General features: G+C 48.6%; 1 protein-coding gene across 1 annotated transcript; it reads right to left on the bottom strand.

Moving 5' to 3' along the window:
• Window positions 1-1,198: 1,198 nt before the first annotated feature.
• On the bottom strand, window positions 1,199-4,292 carry POU4F3 (POU class 4 homeobox 3). The gene is made up of 2 exons (XM_022590273.3): window positions 3,690-4,292; window positions 1,199-3,374 (listed from the first exon to the last, which is right to left on the bottom strand). The coding sequence occupies exons 1-2, from the start codon at window positions 3,807-3,809 to the stop codon at window positions 2,478-2,480; spliced, it is 1,017 nt and encodes a 338-aa protein (XP_022445981.1). The 5' UTR covers window positions 3,810-4,292; the 3' UTR covers window positions 1,199-2,477.
• Window positions 4,293-22,680: the final 18,388 nt, after the last annotated feature.

Raw genomic sequence — 22,680 nt, 5'->3', positions numbered from 1 at the left:
CGCGGGACGCTCACGGCCACCTCATCTGCAGCCCGGCTGGGCTCTGGCCCTGTGTTTTATACCACTATAGGCAATTAATATTGCATCAGCCGTATTTTAAATTTTCAAAACCCACAATATAATGTAATGGCATAAGGGCATTTATTATTAAAGGACACCCGATGGAGAGGGAGGTGGAGGAATCGCTGGGGCTGGTGCGCAAGGCGGGGGCGACAGGGTGAGACCCAGGGGCTGGGGATGATCCCCAGGTTTGCTTTTGCAATAAGGGGGCATATCGCTCGGAGGGGAGACCCGCTCTGCTTCGAATTTCAGTCCAGAGGTGATGACGCAGAGTTCTTTGCAGACACAGTGGGGAAATGTACAGACGACTCCAGGACTTGGAACATTAATTTTTAAATCATGAAGGTGTTTCTGCGTCTCACAGATAAGATTTCCTCCCCCTTTTAGAGTATGTGGAAGAGAGAGAAGGAAACCGGCATCTGTTGAGCACCTACTGTGTATAGGCACCAGGCCAGGATCTTTGCCGCAATTATCTCATTATCCAACCCCCACCCACCCACACACACAGAGAGAAGCCTCGATAGACCGTGGAATAATCTCCTGGGTGACAATTCCAAATGAATTTCTGAATTGACCTCGAGGAAGCCCAAACGACTCTGTCCCAGCAAAGAACACTTTCCTCCCTTTTTTGCATCTCTCCTCACCTCCCATCTAGCTGTTTGAAACTTTTAAAATAACCAAGTTTCCCGAGAAGAGCCAAGCACTACCAGACACCTTAAATAAATAATCTTACTTAGTCCTGACAATAGCCTTGTAAGTATTCGCATCTTCATGCTGCAGACAGCCGATGGAGACTCAGAGAAGTTACACTCACTTCAGGATCGTTCAGCCAATGAGTGGAGGCATTGGGGGCCCCTGCTCCCATCAGTCAGGCCTAAAAGTTTTCTGTCTGAGTCAAGTTGAGCAAATAGAAGCTGAAAGATTAGCACGTGGGAAGCGTGGAGGAAGGGCCTGGAAACCCTGAGGTCCGGGGAGGATCTGGGTGAGAAGATGAGGCAGCCCCGAAAGAGGAGCAAGGAGGGAAGATTGCAGGAGACTGGCCTCCTGGAAATGACAGTCCGGCCCTTTTGGGTTCTCACTTTTAAATCCTTTCCAAGACTAGTACTCCTTAATGTCCGAGAAAGAAAAAACACTGCAATTCGGGTTGAAAAATAAAGCATTTATTTTAGAAGTTAATTCAAGGGGTAAAGAGAGAAGGAAACAATATTTTATTTGTGTCTATTCGGGCAACGAAACCAAAGGTCACACAGCAACACGCAAATTACATGAAGCAACGAAAGAAAACATGTGACGGGGCCAGAGGGACTTGGGGTGAGAAAGATCCAGGCCGGGGTTTCGCCCCTCTTTCCGTTCAAAGCTATGAGTGAACCTCCGCCGAGAGGTTGGGGGATGGAAAGAAGTAGAGTTAAATAAATAACAGTAAATAACGGTGCTAACAATAATAATAAAAGCACAATGAGGTGAGACATGTTAGAAGGACTTGCATATGATTCGGAAAAGTCACAGTTACTTTCGTTCGAGCCTCTACGCAGCTGCTCTGGGAGTCTGGCTGGAAGAGCGAGCTGGGGTCAGAGAGTCCTCAGTCCGACTGCTACCAATGCCCTGCTTTCCTGCAGGCGGGCATTACCCCTCAAACTGCTGTCATTACCCAGCAGATCGTGGCGGACGGGCCACAGCAGGGGCCGGCTGCTGCTTGCAAACCAGCTACAGGATCCCCCCCACCCCCACCCCAGCATTTTCAGTCGCTGAACTGGGCCCATCTTTTCTAGAGCCCACCTTATGGTGGAGAACAGCTCGGAGCCCGCTACTCCCCGAACGTTTTCCCTGAACCTAATCTATGGTACCTTAGACAACTTACAACAAACCAAAGGATGAAATGGATAAAATTTAGGTGACGAACGGAGTATAAGGCTATCCTTTGGAAACATACATGTATTTTATACTCTAAATAAATCTCCAGTACATGTTTGTGCCCCACTTAGACTCTGTTATTCCTTATCGCTTCCTTCCCATCCCTTCACCCCTTGTCTAGTCGCGCTTAGTAAAGTGGTGTCTTCACCCCAGAGTCGTGCGTTCGGGCCAATTGACCATCCCCTGCATTTGGGCTCCCGCCGTGAGGTCGCGCGGTCTTGTGCGCGAGGGCGATTTTCAGCACCACGGACAGCACAAGCCCCTCCAGGCCTGCCTTTCAGGAATTTTTTTCTTAGCGCCCAAACTTTTCTGGTGGGAATAGAAAGAAAAGAATGGAAAGAGAAGGCCGGGAGGCAACGAGGTGGGATAAAGGGGAAAGTCTGTGACTTCGGGGGAGAGAGCCTGACCTACCAGGAAACGTCTCGGAGCCCCCATAACCGTGCCCCCCAACTCCAGGGGGACATACACTCAGCTCTCCCGGCCCCGGACGCTCAGCCCCACAGCAGTCAGTGGACAGCCGAGTACTTCATTCGTTTCTGTTTCTGTCTTTGGTTACAGAACCAGACCCTCACCACGTTCTTTTTAAGGTCCAGTTTCTCGGCGATGGCCGCGATCTTTTCGGATGAGGGCCGCGGCTGGATAGCGAAGTAGGCCTCCAGCGAGCGCTTCTCCGGTGCCGCGATAGACGTGCGTTTGCGCTTCCTCTCACTGCCGTTGAAGAGCTCCGGCTTGCTGTTTTTCTCTCGGTAGGCGGCCTCGGCTTCCTCCAGCCAGGCCTGGAGCACCGGCTTGAGGGCGATCATGTTGTTGTGCGAAAGAGTGAGAGACTCAAACCTGCAGATGGTGCTCTGGCTGAGCGAGCCGACGCCGGGGATCTTGAGGTTGGCTAGAGCCGCACCCACGTCCGCCTGGGTCACCCCCAGCTTGATGCGCCGCTGCTTGAAGCGCTCCGCGAAGGCCTCGAGCTCTCGCGGGTCCGACTCCACGTCACTGAGGCATGCGGGCATGGTGCTATGAGGCGCCACGGCATGTGGGTGGCTCATGCCCATGGCCTGATGCAGGTGGCCCATGGCACCCAGGTGATGCGGGTGGATCTGTGCCGGCATCACCGAGTGCTCGGGGGCTCCCAAGCCGCTGACGCTCAGCGTGGGCGAGATGTGCTCTAGCAGGTCGCCCTCGAGGCCCTGGTGCACTGCGTGGTGCGGATGCGAGGTGAGGGTGGCCGGGTGGGAGATGGGCACGGTGGACGAAGTGGACGTGCAGGGCACGCTGCTCATGGTATGGTAGGTGGCGTCTGGCTTGAACGGATGGTTCTTGCCATGGGAGACGATATCCACCGCCGCCAGAGCTTCGGCGCGTGCCAGCAGGCTCTCATCAAAGCTTCCAAATATATTACCCTGCAGCTGCAAGCGAGAAGGCGCACAGCCCGGTCAGTGGGGAATACTGTCAGCTCAGGATTAAAACACGTTTTCAAGCAACCGAGATGCCTCTCCTCAAAGCCCAGGGCATAAAAATTAATACGGAGACAGAGGCTCTGCTGAAACAGACGTGTGGATCAGAGACATGAATGAGAGAGAGCGCGCGCCGGGAGAGAGCACGGGGGAGACAAGGAGAGGGGTTCAGACAGCGGCGATTGTTCTGGGCGACATGAAAAAAACATGAACCAAGTGCCTGTCAAAAAATATGCCTTAGAGCGGTAATTATGCTCCACTACGTACCTGCGGGGCTGGGAGACAAACTCGGCGCATGGCCTCAGAGCCGGAGTGGAGGCTGGAGAATTTGGGTTCTTGAAGCACCGGGTGCATGCCGAAAGGCTGCTTGGCGTTCATGGCCATCATCTTCGCACGCCGGGCAGGGAGGCAGCGAGGGACATGGATCAGGCTCTTCTCGCTCTCTCGCTCGCCGCACTCCAAGTGAGCGCCGCTCAGCGCCCGCGCTCCCCTCGCCCTCTCGCTCGCTGCCTCCCCTCTCCCCCACCTGCTCCTTCACTCATCTTACAAGCAGCCTGCCAGGAAGGGCCCGGGCGCGCGCGCAGGCGTGCTCACGTGCCCGAGACTCGCGGGGGCGGCCCGGGAGGCGAGGCCAGGCAGCAGCTCTCCGCGCGGGCCCCCGCCGCCCCAGACACAGCATTTATACCCTGGCCGGGCCGGGCCTCTCCCCGTCCGCCCCGCCCTGCCCGGCTCCAGCCCGCAGACCTTCCGGATTCTTTCTTCTTCTTCTCGGACCTTCTTTCCCCCAAAGTCCCAAACCTCTCCATCCTGTCCCAACTCTCATAACCCAGATAGAAGGGCAGCCGTGGGCCGGGAAGCTGACCCTCCCTCTCCCCCCACCCCCCCACCCCATACACACACTTTGCCCAGCTGCCGCCAAACTGCCCATTTCCAGGGCGCTCCTGGTCCCACGCCGGTGCGGTCCACCAGAGTCCGGCCCAGTCGCGCAGCGAAGGGGCGCCTCCAAGCGCCCAGACGGGCTCCGGGGAGGATGAGAAACTACCAGAATGAGCCCCAGGTGACCTCCACCTCCCGGGGTGGAGGTGGGGAAAGTAACTGCCTGCCCAGTGCAGGAGGTCTGAAGTTTCCTCCCTGCACTTGTCTGTCTTTCCTTCGCTTGAGAAAGACAATTTGCACCCCCCCCCGCCTCCCCCATTCTCCAAGCCGCCAGTCTAAGGAATCTTGCAGGTTAGTTTTTAGAACTGCCCACCGGCCTTGGGAGTCGATCAGAGGACTTCTGCTGGGCCGCTGATGCTTACAAGCCCCATTACCCACAACAGCAGCGTTCATTTCAGAGCTCCTACTGTGTGTTAGGCAATTTAGAGTTAGCTCAGGGTGCCCTCAATACCCTGTGGAATAGTTACTGTTATGCCATTTTATAGACGAAGAAAACGAGGGTCAGATGGGTTAAGCCCAAGACAACATAACTGGTTGGGAGCAAAGCCATTCACTCACTCGTTCCGTTGTCGTTATCCGTTACACACGTATTTACTGGTGGCCTACTGTGTGCCAGGAGCCACGTCTGACTTCCCAGGCTCTTAACCACTCAGCTACTTTGTCTTTCCTCCCGAAGTTTCGGACTTGCGTGCCCCGAGGTTAGTGCTGCCCCGCCCTCGCCTCCCCTCTGCTCCCCTCTCCTTCCCTCTTCTCTCCTCTCCTTTCCCCGCGCTAGTAAACATCGTGAATAATGCATGGGGAATCCTGGGACCGCGGCCGCGCCGCCCTCGGGCTTGGGAGAAAAGCCCTGCGCGCCCAGCTGAGCCCACCTCGTCGCCTCCACCGCGGAGCGGCCTTCGGGTTTCAGTGATCCTGGCAGCCTGTAAGCTAGGACCCCACGCCTGGGGCTGTGAGTCAGGATTCCACGAAGGTTAACGGGGGTGGGGCGGGGTAAAAGGGGCCACCCCCTGGCCTAAGAGGAAGCCCAGCCGGGTCTGGCCTCCCCACCCTCAGGTCTTCTCCGCATCGGAGTCAACCCCCTTGCCTGGGTCCTCTCCTCCAACCAGCGGAGAGGATTAACCCCGGTGCGGGAAGCCACGTGTGGCCCTTTCACTAACCCTTTCTGAGCCTCGGTTTCCCGAGCTCTAAAATGGGAATTGCATTGCTATGCCTTCTTGGGTTCTGGTGAAGATGTTGACAGCTGGAGTAGAAAGGAGAGCACTGAGTCACCTTCCTCACAACCTGATGCTTGGGGCCGCAGGCTCTGCCCTGGGATCTTGCTTGCTAGAGGCCAGGAGCCAACTCAGTGTCTGTGTACTGCAGTTTCCTCATCTGTTAAATGGACATTGTAGTTTCACCTCCACTGATTGTTGTGAGGAATGCACTGAGATAAGCACTTGACACAGTGCCTGGCACACTGAAATCATGGAATAATGTTTGTTCCTCTCTTCTTCCTCCCTCCTTTGGGAACAGGAGTGGCCTGGGTCCTCTCTCTAGAGAACGGTTTGTCTGCAGGTACAAACTGGCTCCTTGCTCTCCTCTGTTCACCTGCTTTGCACCAGAGTCCGTGGTGAAGGTTGAGACACAGATGTGAATCAGACACCATCCCTACCCTCACGGAATCACCAGTCTAAAATCCACTGCGGGAAATTGACAGTGAACTTGCACTGCAGTGGAGGGGATGTAGATTCATGCACAAGACACAGAGCAAAGCTGGTGGGATTCTTGAAATACAGAATACACACCCAGGACCGTGAGCCTCAGGAGGCCTGGGCTTGGGACAGCATTCAAACACTGTGTCAGCGTGATGCTGGCTGAGCCTCAGTTTACCCATGAGAGGGCTGGACTAGATGATCGCTAAATGCTTCCAGCTGTAGCAAAAGACTACCATTCTGGTTAATTTAAATGAAATACAATTTGAGCAGGTCAGGAGCTTCTCTCCAGGAATCCTCAACTCTCCAGAAGCTAAATGCAGCATTATTGTATCACTCACCAGCATTTAGGACCACCCATTCTTGTTTTCTGCCCGATACTAGAAGCCAAAAGAGAAAATGGGGACAAAAGTTGGGTATACTGGATCCTCTAGGGAGAAGAATCTGTAACTCGCCTGGCTTCGCGGTGCCCTGAGACCCTAGTTGTCTGTGAAGCTGAACCCCCAGAAATGAAGGGAAAGGCCCGTCTACATCCATTCTTCCCCGCTTTGTCCCTTCAGGGGCCTGGGAGATACTAGCCAGGGTCGAGGTCAGACAGGGGTCAGAGACAGAGCACAACCAACTAGCCCCCTTAGGCATCCAGTACAGACCTTTGGCTCACCAGCCCTCACTCCAGCATCCTGAGGCATTAGGATCACAAATCAAAAACAATGCTTGCATCAGACAACCTGTGTTCCCTGGGTTTTTCCCACCCTTCCCTTCAAGAGGGTCTACTAGCACCTCTAAGCAGCCAGCAGGAAGATGACTGCCATCCTTAGGGACCACTCTTACTGAGAAGGCCCTGGAGATAACAGACTGGAGAAGAATGAAGGAAAAGGCCATTCAGAAAGTAACCGGAAGGAGAGCCCCAGAATGCAGTTGATAACATCCTCTGTACTGTACGGGATTTGCAAACTTAAATTCTGTCAGGGGCAAGTCTGGTAAAATTAATTAGCTGGGTGTATACAAGGGAGGATTGGGACTGTGGTAAACTGGAGAGCACATGTCCCCACCCCATGCGTTAAATTACAGTTAACACACACACACACACACACACACACACATCACGTATGGGCCAAACAAAATCTTTCAGAGGGTCCAGGGAAGGACCACATGGGCATTTACGCAAGTGACCCTAAATGGGGCATTTTCTTCATGCTGCAACCATTTCCGAATACCTACTGACAGCTGGGCCTTGTATAGGTTCTGCAGGAATAGAGCACACTGCTTCAGGGGCTCATAGTCGAGTGGGGACAATAGAATGGCTACATGTAAGCCTAAGTCAGGACACAAAGCACCATGTTCTCCAGAAGGACTATAGCCCTATAGGAGTGCTAGGAAGAGCGGGGTGGGGAGAGGCATCTTCCCTGAGGAGTGGCTTTCAGCTTTACTGTGAGTAGGAATCATCTACAACCTCTTAAAGTACAGCATCCTAGGGCCACACACAGAGATTTGGCTACAAGGCCTAAGGCGCTTTTTAAATAGACATCCTTGATTTGTGTGCAGATGACCTGGGACCATCAATTCGAAAAAACTTGCTCTGCACACTTGTTATATGATGATGTTAAAGCCCTGATTTAATTATGTAAGTTTCACCAGGACTCAAAGAGTTTTCCTTCTTTGACTCTTTCGCATCTTCCTCTATTATGTCTTGGGAAGAACATGATGTTTCATGGTCTCTGTTTCTCGAAGGACCCCGGGACTTCTTTGAAGATGAGTCTTATCTGTTGCCGTGTGTACAGATACAGATATATTAAGTTCCTGTATATATAGGTATACGTGCAGGAACTTAATAATTTGTGTTGAATGAATGAATGCATGAATAATATCCTCCCCAGGACTCTGGCCTATGATGATAGTGACAACAAGAGGAGCCATTGGTGGGATGGCTCCTTGTGTGCCAGACTCTGGGCTAAGTGCTTTAGCAGTATTATGCGCTGAATCCCCACATCAAGCCTGTGAGGTTGATATCATTACCTCTGGTTCACAGATAAGAAAACTTGAGGCACAGAGAGACTGAGCTGCCTGAAGGCAGTAAGCATGGTAGAGTGGGGACTGGAACCCAGGTCTCTGACTCCCAAGCCCATGCTGAAAGTTGACTAACATCCTGGACTGGCACCAGTTCCCCACCACCCAAGCCCAGGGCCTGAGGCAGCGGGGTGAGCCAGCTTTTACTCCTTTCTCAGAAGGCCATGCTTCCAGAGGCTCAGAGTCTGGCCCTGCTCCAGGCGTGCTTCCGGCTGAGGCCACAGGGAGAAGCCAGCAGCTACCCCCCCTCCCACCTCCATCCCTGGCCAACCTTCACCTTCCAGTGCTGGGGAGAGAGAAAAGGGGTGGAATGGGAGACGACCCCGATAGGACAGCCCGAACTCAAGATGCCATCGCGGGGAGGCAGCTGGCGGAGCTGCTGCCTGGCCAGGTGTTCGCAGCCGCCCGCCTCGCCTTCCTCTCCCTTTCTCTCGTCTCCTTTCACAAACTTCTCACATGTACCCGCCGCCTGCGCAGCTGCTGCGGACTCGCCTGTCGGCCGCTTGCCTCGTATTGTCTGCGCGGCCTTGGACGATCCGAGACGCCCAGTGGGACTCAGGAGCCCGGGGCCGAGCATCCGTGAGGGCCCGGCACGCGCCAGGAGTCCTCCCCTTCCCCTGGGGTCCCCGCCACAGACCAAGCGCTGGCTCTCAGGCAGTAGGGCTCCATGCAGGTCCCTGATTCCTCACGGCCTGTTTCCTTATCTGAAACATGAGAGGACCGAGCCCAGGGATCGCCAAGAGCCCTTCTCCACCACGCATTCTTTCACTGAAGACATTTACTGAGTGCCTACTATGTGGCAGCCACTATGTTAAGAGGTAGGGGTTCAGCTGCAAGTGAAACAGTCCCCGACTTTCACCTGCCATCCCTGCCCTCCTGGAGCTGCTGCTTCAGCAGAAGATGGACAATGAAAAAGAAAGCCTCCAGTAGTGATAACTACTACAGAGAAAATAAACCAGGGTGAGGAACAGAAAATGCATGGACAGAAAGGGGAGGAGTAACCTTTGAGCCAAGACCGGAAGGAGAAAACGGAAGATAAAGGGGAACAGCTCAGGGTGAAGGTCCTGAGGTGGGATCAGCTTGGGGTGTTCAGGGACGAGCAGGAAGGCTAGAGTGGGGGGAGTGTGGTGGGAAAACTGCGAATGTGGGGAATGGCAGAGTCAAAAGGTAGGAGCTGGATTTTGCAGAGAGGTTGGGTTTTGCTCCAAGGAAAGTGGGGAGCCACCAGAGCATTTAAACAGGACAGTGATAGGATTCGAGGTCTACTTCCAGTGGGTGGTCCAGAGTGGAGGCGAGAGACCCCAAGTTTTCTGGGTTTAGTCCTGGACTTCATGGGGAATCGTTTGAGTTTGAGGTGTCATGGCCCAGGAGACTCTTCCTAATAACTTCCCACATATTCCTTTTGCATATTCCTCCCTCCACACCCTATGTAGGTCCCCTGTGTCTTCATCTTCGAGCTCTAGACATTATCATATGTGTTGTGAGCAGTGTGGCCAGCTCTGTGCTTGCCCTCAAGAAGCTGGACTCCATAAACACATGGTTCTGGCACATGAGGACTGGTTTTGCCTCCCTCTTCTCCAGTTCATAGGTGTCTCAGAGTTCAAAGTCATAAAGCCAATCCCCCTGTGGCCTAGCTTGTTGTTACCTCTTCCATGGCCAACGGATTAGGCCATTTCTCTTACCCAGCCAGCTTGGCTATGAAGAGGCAGCAAGGGGTGGTGGACAGAGCACAGGAAGTGTGGATTCTAATGTGGATGTATAACTAACCTGCTATGTGATCCTGAACAAGTCACTCGCGGTGTCTGGGCCTCAGTTTCCTTATCACTATAACAGGATTAGGGAGACGGGCTCCACAGGCCCCTTCAGGACCTGTGTGGATACCTCAAGCTTTCAAGTGTAGATCCTGGGGAAAAGGTAGAGGCCAAATCCATCGCCATAAATGGAAACCACATTCTGATGGTTCTGCAGTGTGCTCTGTAAGTAAAGCAGGGACTTCTGTTGCTTTGTGTATCCATCAAATGCTTGCTGAGCACCTAGTCTGTGCCCGGCACATGCTAGGTCTGGAGATAAAATGATAAACAAGGGCTACATGGTCCCTGCTTCAAGAAGCTTAGAGTCTGCTGTTGTCTTATTCAGTCCTCCTAATACTCCCAGAAGTGAGCATTATCCCTCCACCTTTTCTTTCTAGATAAGGAAACCGGTTCAGAGAGGTGAAGTAACTTGTCTATCAGTGCACAGCTCATTGTTTCTTGAGCTCTAACTCTGCCAGCCTGGCTCTGTGCTTTATGTCACTTAATCCTCACAGCCACCCTCTCTATGATGTAGGTACTATTATTACATCTGTTTCACAGAGGGGAGCCCTGAGGCTCGGTCAGAGAAGTTAAGTGTGTTCCTTGAGGTCACACAGGAATAAGTGGCAGGGATAGGATTTGAACTCAGGTGTGCTGCCCAGAGGCCACAAGCTTTCCTGCACACACTAGACAGCCTCCAGGAAAATGGGCGAAACTTCTGCCACTTGTTCACTTTCCTTTAAGCCCTGCATGCAGCAAAGAGAAGCAGGGTCATTAACAAGCCTCTGTAAATTAAAAAAAAAAAAAAAAGAAGAAGAAGAAAAAGAAAGGCAGAAAAGAAAAAGAAAGAGGGAAGACAGGTGAAGGCTTTGCTCCCATCGGGGGCGAAATCGGCGTCTTGTCGCCTAGCTCCATGCCCTGATTTATGATAAAAAATTTAGAGGAAATCATTTATATTTTAAAGGATCTAAATAGCTGCATGAAAGTTTTATCTGAAGTGCCACTGTATTTATAGGCAGTTCTTCCATGCTGGAGGTAATTAATAGACGTATAAATCGCAGGGCTCTCCGTTCTCCTGCCCACCCCGCTGGATGGCGGCGTGGGCCTCCTCGGCACTTGAGGACCACGAGGGAAGGGGCGGGGCGGCAGCAGCAAAGAGACCTGCACCAAAGCTACCGCCCCCCGCCGCGCCCCGTGTTTTGTGAAGCCTTCGCTGGGACCCAGGAGCTATTTCACATTAGACTAGCGGATGCAGCCCGAAGTCGAAGCTTGGCCACAGCTCCCGGCTGCCCAGTGTCTACTCCCTTTCAAGTGTTGTCCAAAAAAATCACAAAGGCAGCCCCCTTCTCTCTTTCCCGCCCTGCCGCCAGCGCCAGAGAATATACTGCACCTCTCCGGCGGCCTTATAACTCCCGAAGGTCCTGGTAAATGAAATCTTGTGCTCCCTCACTCCCCCAGCCCAACTTTAGTCAGATTCCCATTTCCCTGTGTGTGCCCCCTGCTCAAGACGCCAGGCACTTGTTTTGGAAAAGGAAGCCAGTTGTGAGAGGCCCGAGGCTCTCGGCTTACTTTAATTAAGGCCGTGAAATATTGATGGTTTTGGCTCTCTCTGTGGCTGCCACACCTTACAAGCCGGGAGAGAAGCCCAGGGATGAACAAGCTAAGGAAGGCCAGATGGTTTCCCTTCAGAAAGGCCATACAAACCTACAGAGGTGTCACCACCTGAGATCATCCTGGGGCCCTAAATAATTGATGGGTCCCCTGAATTTGAAAAGAAAAAAAATCCACCAAACTGGAAATAACAGTGATGACTCACTCAGGGTTGAACCTTTGGAAATGGGGAGAGGGTGAGCTTACCCAGCGGGCTGAGGGTGGACAGGCTGGGGAATAAAGAACAGCCCCCGTGGCCCTCTTCCTTCATTTGGGTTCCTTCCAGTAGAGCCATGTTGAGCAGCTTTCTGTCCGGAGGTGGGGCAGACAGAACCTTCCCCGACTAAACACCCTCCTTTCTTTTCCTTGAGAGACCGAGGATGGGCATTTCTTACTGAGGAGAAACTGTCCACCTCCCTTTTGAAAGCTCTTTAATTTCCCACGCTCTGATAATGTATCCCCCTCCCCAGAGCGGGTTTAAAAGAAACTCACACACAGTTACCTATTTACTCCACCATTAAATTTCAGCTGGAGGATAAATATGTGTCTATGTTTTTTTGCTTGTCCTGTGGCCCTAAGCACAGCACTACTGAAAGAGCTGCCATCCTGGGCATTGAGATTATTTTCACCTAGTGGATTCACTTATGGGACTTAGAAGGGGAGTGATGGTGGTGCTAATGGTGGTAGTGGTGGTGGTGATGGTGGTGGAGACCTCATCTTCCAAGACCCATGTCTTCTGTCTGGTCTAATCCATTTGGGTGAACTGAGATCAAAGATTATTTCAGCTTTTGACATAATTTGACCTTACCGTTGACATATTTTAATACATTAGTCCAGAAGGGTTTTACAGATAGCTGCTTTCTCTTTGCTAAAATTAATCACTTTACAAACAATACAAAACACTATAAGCAAATACTACCCCCTTCCCCTTCTTCCCATGTATATTTATCCATAACTTATTATATTTCTCAAAAAAATTTTTTAACACAACAAATAAGACAATGAAGTTCTGGCCTTATGAGTGGGTTCAACATCCAAGTTCTAGTAGGTTAGAAATACAGGGAACCTGGAAGCTCTTTTCTAGTGTTTTTTCAGACCTTTTTTTTTCCTGTGAAAAGGGCAGTTCATCCATTTCTTCTGCTCTTACATCCTACTTCCTGAGCAGGGTAGAGAATTTTGCATGCATTTGCAGTGGAGCCTTTTAAAATTCAAAATCAGGTCTGGTGGTAAGTAGAAGGATCTGGAAGTGAATGTCATATTCTGAAGGGCTGTAAGCCTCACGATATGGTAGGTGGGTACTCTGTTACATTTCATCTCACATTTATAACCTCCTTATTCTCCAAAGAGTGTATTATACATAATGGGCCAGATTCCGTGCAGTAGGAAATGACTACTTCCTCTGTGAATAAGTGGTAGGTCTTCCGGATAGTTGAGCCCCTGATAAAGGCTATGAGTGGGAAGTGGCCATGTGACAGGGAATGGGCAGAGGATTTGGGGAGTGGGGGAAGCCTTTTCTGAGTTGCTAAGACCTTAATGAGAAGAAGGAAGCAACCATAGGACAAGCTCTGGGGAGAGTTTCTAGGCAGAGAGAGCAGTGAGCTGGGAATGAGTCTGCGTGTTCAGAGACCAGGCAGAAAGCTGCTGTGGCTGGAGCCAATGAAATGAGGGAGAGGAGTTTGGAGAGGTGAAGGGGTTAAATAGGACCTTGTAAGCATGGTAAGAAACGTATGCTTTATTCCAAGTGCAATGAGAGGTTTGAAGCAGGAGAGTGATACATATTGTGATAAAAGTCTCATAAAAGGGGACACGACCCAGTCTAGAGGCAGGCTGCTGGCAGGGAGGTTTTCCAGAAAAAAAGGGGGGTACTTTTGCTGCTCCCTCTGCCTGGAATTCTCCTCCCTGGACGGTCACAGGGCTCACTTTCACACTCCCTTCACGTGGCAGCTGAACTGTCCTCTTCTCAGCGAAGCCTTCCCTGACTGCTCTTTTTAACAGTTCAACTCTCTCGCCCTCCTCCCTCATTTCCTCTGCCCCGCCCTGCTTTATTCATCTCCATAACACTCGTTATCTTATGTACTTCATATAAGATATGTGTATCTTCCTGTTTTATGATTTTTATTGCCTATTTTTCAGATATAATATGTTTGATGAGGGCAGGAGTGTGGCTTTAGTCCCTTCTACATACCTAGTGTCACAGACACTGCCTAAAGCTCAGTAAGTATGGGTGGAATAAACGAATTAACCCGAGCGGAGTTTTGACGGCACCTGCTCACCATAGACGAAGAATGGCACTGCCTGCACTGTTGATGAGGCATGTACTTGGAAAGAGTTAGCTCCATCCACATCCCTCATTCAGGCCCTCATGTCTAAGGGGAGGCCACACAGTTTTTGTGCTCTTGAAGGGTATCAAAGGAGGGGTGGGCATCAACCTCACCTCATACTGTGCCCCACATCATTCTGTTCTAGCCCCATGGCCCTCTTTACGTCCCTCAAACATGCTAAACCCATCCCCATCTCTAAACCTCTGCCTTCATGTTCCTCTAACTAGAAGTTTCTTCCCCCATTTCTTTACTTGGCTAGTTCCTCCTTGTCATTCAGTTCTTAACTCAAATGTCACCGCCTCAGAGAGGACATCCCTGACCTTCTCTGGCCACCCAATCAAAATGATTTCCAGCTATCCCATCCCTCCACTGGTCACTTTCTATTCCATTACTCCAGTGGTGTTTTTCAACCTAGCGCTTCCGCTATCTGAAAATAACTTGTTCCTTTACTTGTTTACATGCTTATCACTCACGTGCTTTCAATAGAATGTAAGCTCCATGAAAGCAGACGAAGTCACCCTTGTTTTTTATGGACTCCCCAGTGCCTGGCGCATAGGAGGTGCTCAAAGCGTGTGCTGAATGAATGCATAAATGAATAAATAAGTCAGACAGGCTAAGGTTGGCCTAGAGGTGCAGAGTAAGTGATTGGCATTGCCCAGGAAATCCAATTCCCAGTTCCCTCCTCCCCTTTAGAGCACACTGCCTTCCCGATGTATGTGGGAAAAGATACCCGAAAAGATAAACAAGAAGAGCTGAAACTTTTCTAAGCCCAAACTCCAGGGGAAATGCTGAGCTCTCGTACAGAGAAGAGGAAGCATGTCCCAGCCCTGGGAGGGTCACTGCTTCCATTGTTCACCTGAGCCTTTGGGTCAAGAAAGCAGATTATTGACATCATAAAACTGATCAGGACAAAAAAACAATAAAAACTCAACCCTGGCTATGACATGACTGTTCCATTGTACAATCTGATGGAGGAAATGTATCTAGGATTACCCAGACAGTCAATTATTCATGAGCTAAACGTCCAGGCATCAATTACCTGGCTTGATGCTCTTATTCATTAAGGAGATTGAACAGCCCAACTTAACAAAGCAGGAGAAAGTTGCTAAGTAACAGAAGTTACCTGACCAGCCCACAACACTGCACCCTCCACAATATGAGTCTTTTCATGGCAAGAGAGGGCCCAGGGATCACCAGCACGAGAGATCAAGTGGTAAACCCCACTGGGGCTAGTTTCAGCTTGGGCACCGGGAAGGGGGTTGAGGGCCGATGGGCTGGGTTTAGAGACATCAGAAGGAATGTACAAGACAGAAGCTAAATAAGTTCATTTGTATCATTTTTTTAGATTCCACCTGTAAGCTGTATGATATGACATTTGGCTTTCCCTGTCTGGCTAACTTCACTTAGCATGATAATCTCTAGGGCCATCCATGTTGCTGCAAATGGCATGATTTCATTCTTTTTTATGGCTGAGAAAATATAAATAGACTCACAGCCATAAAAAACAAACTTGTGGTTACCAAAGGGGAAAGGCAGGGGAGGGATAAATTAGGAGTTTGAGATTAAAGTATACACATTACTATATATAAAATAGATAACCATCAAGGACCTACTGTATAGCAGAGGGAACTATACTCAATATCTTGTAATAGCCTATAATGGAAGAGAATATTAAAAGAAGAATATATATATGTATAACTGAATCATTTTGCCGTACAACTGAAACTAATACAACACTGTAAGTCAATTGTATTTCAATAAAAATTTTTTTTCAAAAGACATGAGCTAAATCACCTTTTCCAAATGAGAGCAATATTTACGAGGAAGAGTAAGAATATTTTACAACACATACTGTTAATATTTTAGTTAAAAGTCAAAGATGCTTATCTAGCATATAATTGAGCAAAAGTACACTGCAAGCATAACAAAAAATCCCCTGGGTGCTACGAATTCTTGGATTTTTCTCTTCAGGCATCCATCTGAGACTGAGTCTAAAAATCATTGTAAGGACAGGAAAATTTATAAACAGGATACAAAAGTTTGTATAGAGGACACAAAGATTTATACATGCAACATAATTAACTTTCTCCTTATAAAAATATGTTCCACTGTAGATAAAACTATAATCCCCTTGACTGCTACTTCCAGCATTTGTCTGTATAACTTTTATAATCAAAAAAAAAAAAAAAGACTCATGGGTCAATACCCTGGCATCCCAGTGGTTAGGACTCCAAGCTCTCACTGCCGAGGGCCCGGATTCAGTCCCTAGTCAGGGAAGCTGCATGGCGCAGCCAAAAAAAAAAAAAAAAAAATCAGATTTGAACATACAGATCGTGAGGAAAGGAGCTTGTGATTCCAGCTTCAGCTCATACAGGGGTTGACGCAGGGTTATCACAAAATCAGGATGCTCACTATATCCAATGTTCCAGGACCTCATGTGGTATAGGCAGGACCAGTTACATAATTTGCCGGGCCCATTGCAGAATAAAAATGTAAATCCCCTTGTTCAAAAATTATGAAGAATTTCAAGATGGCAACAGCGGACAATTAAACCAAGCACGGGGCCCTTCCAAGCATAAGGCCTGTACAGCTGTGCAGGCTTCCGAGTGAGACCAACTCTGGTGAGCCCAGGCTTCACCTTTACCAGATGTAAGGCCTCAGTGAGCCTCCATTTTCTCAGAGATAGTAATGGGAACAAAGTGAGGGTTGAGTGAGACCATGCATGGCTCGTGCTAACCACTCCACAGGGGATAATTATCTTTATTTATTTTTATTTATTTTTTATTTTTTTTACATCTTTATTGGAGTATAATTGCTTTACAATGGTGTGTTAGTTTCTGCTTTATAACAAAGTGAATCAGCTATACATATACATATGCTCCCATATCTCCTCCCTCTTGCGTCTCCCTCCCTCCCACCCTCCCTATCCCACCCCTCCAGGTGGTCACAAAGCACCGAGCTCATCTCCCTGTGCTATGCGGCTGCTTCCCACTAGCTATCTATTTCACATTTGGTAGTGTATATATGTCCATGCCACTCTCTCACTTTGATGCTGTGGAAATGTTAATGACAAGCAGTGACAACGGAGCAGGCTCCTCACGGGGAAACTCTCCTCGTGCATACAGACTCCACAACAAGCCAAGCCACTTTCCCTCTACACTTGAGTATCACCTGGTCGCAGGGTTCAATGGAATTCCTTTCTTCCCACAGCTGTTAGCACCTGAGAAGGGCCTGATTTGGGCTGATGTGAATATTTCATGCGAGGTGAAGCTGTTGTGAGTTTGATAACTGAGGTTCATTCTGAACCAGCATAATTTGGCCCTTTCATTCCAACATTCATTCATTCATGAAATACTTTTTTTTTCTTTTTGGTTGTGCTGTCCCCCACCATCCCATATGGCTTGAGGATCTTAGTTCCCAGACCAAGGATGGAACTGGGCCCTTGGAAGTGAGAGTGCAGTGTCCCAACAACTGGACTGCCAGGGAATTCCCCATGAAATACTTTTCATGGTCATTTGCTGGCATTGGGGAAGCAGATAAATTATAAGCAATTCCTGTCCTCAGGGTTGGGGAGTGGGCATGAGGACACGCATTCTGGAAAATACTGCCACAGCCCTACACGGGACTGACTTGTTCGCATCTTCTTGGGTCTCAGCTCAAATGTCAGCTCCTCAGCCAGGCCTTCCTCCATTACCCTCCCTAAAGAAGACTGCCAAGGACCATGTCCCATGACCCCATTTAAGGCCTTCATAGATCCTGTTGACTTATTTGTAAATGACAGGGACCATATCTTGTTCATCTCTGCATCTCTAGAACACAGAGAGAGGCCTGGCTCATAGGAGCACAGTAAATATTTTTCAATAAATTAATGAATAAAGTACGAGGGAATTTTGATGATGCTGTGAGAGCACAGAGAAGGAGTACTGCATTATGCTTGAAATTGTTGCAGATGGCTGCCTGGAGGTGGTGTCATTTCAGGTGAGTCTTGAAGGAGGAGAGGGAGTTTGACAGGCAAACAAAGGTGGGTAGATGTTCCAGTCTGAAGGGACAGCGTGTGCAAAATCAAGAGTCCCAAGGGAGTTCAGGAACTGCAAACTTTATTTATTTATTTATTTATATTTTTGGCTGTGTTGGGTCTTCATTGGGGTGCACAGGCTTCTCATTGCGGTGACTTCTCTTGTCGCAGAGCACGAGCTCTAGGCTCACAGGCTCAGTAGTTGTGGCACACGGGCTTCAGTAGTTGTGGTTTGCAGGCTCAGTAGTTGTGGCTCTCAGGCTCTAGAGCACAGGCTCAGTAGTTGTGGCGCACGGGCTTAGTTGCTCCGCAGCAAGGACCGGGGCTCGAATCCAAGTCCCCTGCACTGTCAGGCGGACTCCCAACCACTGCACCACCAGGGAAGCCCCAGGAACTGCAAACTTTTTAGCGGGACAAAGGAGTAGGACCCAGATCACAGGAGGGCAGGAATTAGGCCCAGAAACAGAAGTGGGAACCAGATCACTAAATACGCCATATGTAATTCTAAGGAAGCTGAGTTTTATACTGGAGGCAGGAAAGCCCACTCCATTCATCCACCTGTTCTGTGCCAGGCACTGAACTAACTGTGACGAATACAGCCGTGAGCAAGAGATATATGGTCCCTGACCTCAGGGAGCTTACCTTCCAGCAGGGAAAACAGACATGACATCAATCCATAATGACATATTTAATCATTAAACAAAACTAATTAAAAGCAGTGTAATTAAACATTACAGAGAAAAGCAGAGTGTGATGAAATCCCGTGACAGGGAGAGCTAGCCTGGTCTAGGGATTAGAGAAGTCTCCCCTCTTGGACTCTCAAATCGGTCCTGGAAAAATCCATTGCTTGATGTCAAAGATTAACTTTAACTCCATGTACAAATGGGGAAAAAAAACCTCATATATATGTTGATGAGTTCAGTAAATCCATTCCCAGAAAGAAACATTTGGCTTGTTGCCATTTATATAATACTTTAAAGCATGCAAAATATTATTGTCTACTGATACAAACATATAGCATAAAGGCATGCATGCGAATGAAAAACGCCAGAATCAGTGTAGTGACTCCCTTGGGAGTAGGGGTGAAGTTTGGAGTAAAGAATATCACTGGGGAGACTGAACTGTATTTATAATATTTTATTTCTAAGCTGGGGATAGTTACATAGGTTAATTTTATTCTCTATGCCTTTTCATATTTTTGAACTAGTTCACTTAAAAAAATAAAGTTAACTGAAGTCTACACTAAGTATTTTTTATTAGTCATCATTACCACAAAAGAGATTGTAACATCTGTTCTCCAAAAGAGTACTGGAAATGGAAATACATATGTGATACCAATTCTAGCACATATTGCAGGGTAAATAAACTCCAAGCCCATAAAAATTGTCATTAGGTCAAAAACTTTGCCCAGTCCTGTAAGTTCTTCCCAGAGATTCTGTATATAAAACACAAAGTAAGTAAAGGAAAGAAATGCTATTTTTAAAAAAACCTGTCCTTGTAAAAGCAACTGTTCTTATAAACTAAGGCTCTTTGGTGACTGTCTGGACCTCTTGCAATTCCTTTTATCTTTATTTGAGAGAGAGGCAACTAAAATGGAAAGCAATCCAGGGAAGGCGGAAATAACTGGAACCTCAAATTCTCACCAACAATGCTGAAGTCGAGGCGCCAGTGGGACAGCACCCTGATCGATGTCTAAGTGCATGGGAATGGCTGACCCTCAGCCCCACCATAAATGGCTTTCAGTGGTACCCCTCAGAAGGGTCTCCTGGACTTGCGTGCATCCCTGGGCTCTGTGACTGAGGTCAAAGCTTGTATAGAGGAGAAGCAATGGACTTCCTTGATCACAATATTTCCTCATGAGTCCACGGTGGATCTCTGTAGCAGTCCTTAAAATAGCCAATGAGGAGTGATTGGACTGGCAGCCAGTTATTGATCATTCAGCAGAGTGCTAGCAGCTGTCATCAGGCCAGAGTAATAGAGACACCATGGACCTGCCCTCCGCTGGCAGAACACATTTCCCCCAAATCCTTATCACAGACCCAGAACTAAAAGCCCTGACTAATTTGCTACCTCAGCAGCACAATGTCTAATAATATCCTCTGATAAATGGAGAAAATAGTGTTTGGAAGGTGGACAGTGCTTTCTAGATTGACAGCCCAATCCTAGGGAGACACAAAGGCGTCAAGCCATCACCCGAAGTGAAAGTCTATAAAACCATCAGCAGTAGAGGCTCTTTCCCAACACTGGACCCGTTTCTATGGGCCTATTCAATTGCTAAACGCATCCATCCATCCATCAAAGCATGGTTCAACATCCTTCTGTGTCAGGTTCCGTTCCAGGTTATGGGAAATGAAAATGCCCAGGATTCTGGCCTGGAGGAGCTCACAATAAATGTTGACCACATACCCACTGGAAACAGGACCTGGCATAAGATTTCTAAGGAAAGGTCCTCCCTCCAGCTTTGATACGCCAAGTGAATTAGCTGATTCGAGATCAGCGATGAAGGCTAGATACTCTTGTCCAGGAATGGCAAATAAGTTTGTTATATTCCTATGTCACTTACACTCACCTGGTGATGGCTGCCTGGAACACTGTGATGAGAATGGCTCTGAGCAGACGTTCAGGTGGTGGGAGAGAATCTGGTGGTTGATTAGTGATGTCTGTTACAAGTGAAGAGTGAGAAAGTGGCTGCACATGTTCGCCTTCTCTGGTGCAATGAAAAGACAATGGGCCTATGGGTAGAGATTCTGATTTTACTTCTATCATTAACTGTGTATCTTAAGCAAGTTAGTTGCTTTCCCTCTCTCAGTTTCCTTAATCTATAGAACAGGGATGATAATGTATACTCTGCTCTTTCTTCCTCTCAAGTTTGCCAGTAAGAATTGAATGAAATAAAATATGAGAAAGTATTTATCACTATGTACTTACAACTATGTTGTAGGTTAATATTGTACTCGAAGAATTAGGCTTTAATTGGGGAGGGTGGGAGGGAAGTGGGCAGAATCAATCAGCTTGTTTCCCTTTTTGATAGATTTAATTTTGGTTTTCTGTTCTGCCCGTACTACAGAAAGCACTTGCACGAGGTAGGTCTTTTGGGTTTTCTTTGTTTTTTTTTTTGCGGTACGCGGGCCTCTCACTGCTGTGACCTCTCCCGTTGCGGAGCACAGGCTCCGGACGCGCAGGCTCAGCGGCCATGGCTCACGGGCCCAGCCGCTCCGCGGCATGTGGGATCTTCCCGCACCGGGGCACGAACCCGCGTCCCCTGCATCGGCAGGCGGACTCTCAACCACTGCGCCACCAGGGAAGCCCCGAGGTAGGTCTTTTTTGATGTCAAGTAGCATTCAAAATAGGAGAAGCGTACCATAAGAATTCCTTTACAACGAGGGAAGAGTTCTCACAAGGACCAGGCTCATGGAGACTGGTCCCTATTTCAAGATAAAGGGGTGGTTTATGGTCAAACACAGCCCTAGGGCCTTATCACTCTCTTCAACGGCAGGAGTCTGAAGCCCCACATCATGGCAGCTCTCCCATGGTTCCTCCTCCCTGCCATGCTGGTGATCATAATGATGATGAGGATAAAGATGGCTACTGATGCTTTGTCAGGCACTTTAATCACCAACTTTACTGAGATTTCTTCATTTAATCCTTCCAACTGTCCCATGAGGTATTCTCATTTTAGAAATGAATTGAACAAAATCTTAGGCTAAGCAACACCCAAGGTCACAGAGCTAGTGAGGACCATTTGAAAGCAAAGCCTGTTGAGGTCTTGCCCACTACACTCCACCACCACCCACTGTGGAAGTCTCCAAGCCAGATGACATAACCCCCCAACGAAGAGGAATTCATGCCCCAGGCTAGGAGATGGATTGACAGCCCTGAGAGCCTCAATAGCTAGGAGTTCTGTGATTCTAACCCCATGAACACCCGTGTAAAGGACCACTGTTTTAAGTAGAAGGGTTATTTCTCAGAAACAGGCAACTCGAGGGAGCCAAAGTGAGCACAATTAAACCAGGAATGTTGTAGTTCTATTATTCATGGTTTTTTTAAAATAAAGTACTTTGGATTAAGTTCTAGCAAGGCAGCAAAAATTAGAATTTTCTCCCATTTCACTCACATCACCTGTTTCTGTTCCCAGAACTCGTAAAATTTCCATTTTCTAATATCATGTTTTACAGAGCCCTTGTCCATAATGTAGACCACATCCTTTTAGCATTTACATCCTAGCAGGTAAATAACATTAATTTTAAGAAGTTCCCATCATATGCTTCTTAAGAACTAGCTAAAATCTATATATAGTGCAAATGCTTGGGCCCGTCTAGACCACCAAGAGGAACTACTCTGCCGTGCAACACTGGGTGAAGTTTGTTGAACTGACAGCCCCCCTATATTCACTGATCTCGAAATACCTTGTTGAAATGTCACATCTTAAATTGTGTCTATTTTGCCCACCAAGTGGTTACAGGGACTTACTGGTGGACAGTACGGTCAGATGGCACTCAGTTGTTCAGTCCTGAATTCAGCTCAAGCTTAGGAGCCAGAAAGTCCTACCCTTGGGTAGGAAAGTTACAGAGAGTAACTCATCTGCATTCAGAATATAGTATTTGGTATCTATTCATAGGGTTGTTTTAAGGGGAAAAATAGATCAATATGCGCAGAGGGCTCAGGGTCTGAAACATGTAGGTCTTCGTTAACATTAATAGCTGTTACCATTGTTGCGGTGGTGGCAGTGGTCATCATGTTCATCTTTCCGCATCAGTACATAAAGCTCTGTCTTAGCTTTTTCCTGAC

This window comes from Delphinapterus leucas, chromosome 3 (genome assembly GCF_059928025.1).
Source record: "Delphinapterus leucas isolate spDelLeu-1000000601 "Yukka" chromosome 3, BTC_Dleu_Yukka2, whole genome shotgun sequence".
NCBI lineage: Eukaryota > Metazoa > Chordata > Mammalia > Artiodactyla > Monodontidae > Delphinapterus > Delphinapterus leucas.
This window is presented reverse-complemented; position numbering and strand designations above follow the sequence as displayed.

What these genes read in the sequence shown, in the direction of transcription:
- POU4F3 (XM_022590273.3), bottom strand. Translation starts at nt 3,809, where the DNA reads ATGATGGCCATGAACGCCAAGCAGCCTTTCGGCATGCACCCGGTGCTT. An exon ending in TTTGTCTCCCAGCCCCGCAG is followed by an intron (nt 3,375 to 3,689) that starts GTACGTAGTGGA and finishes TCTCGCTTGCAG; the next exon opens with CTGCAGGGTAATATATTTGG.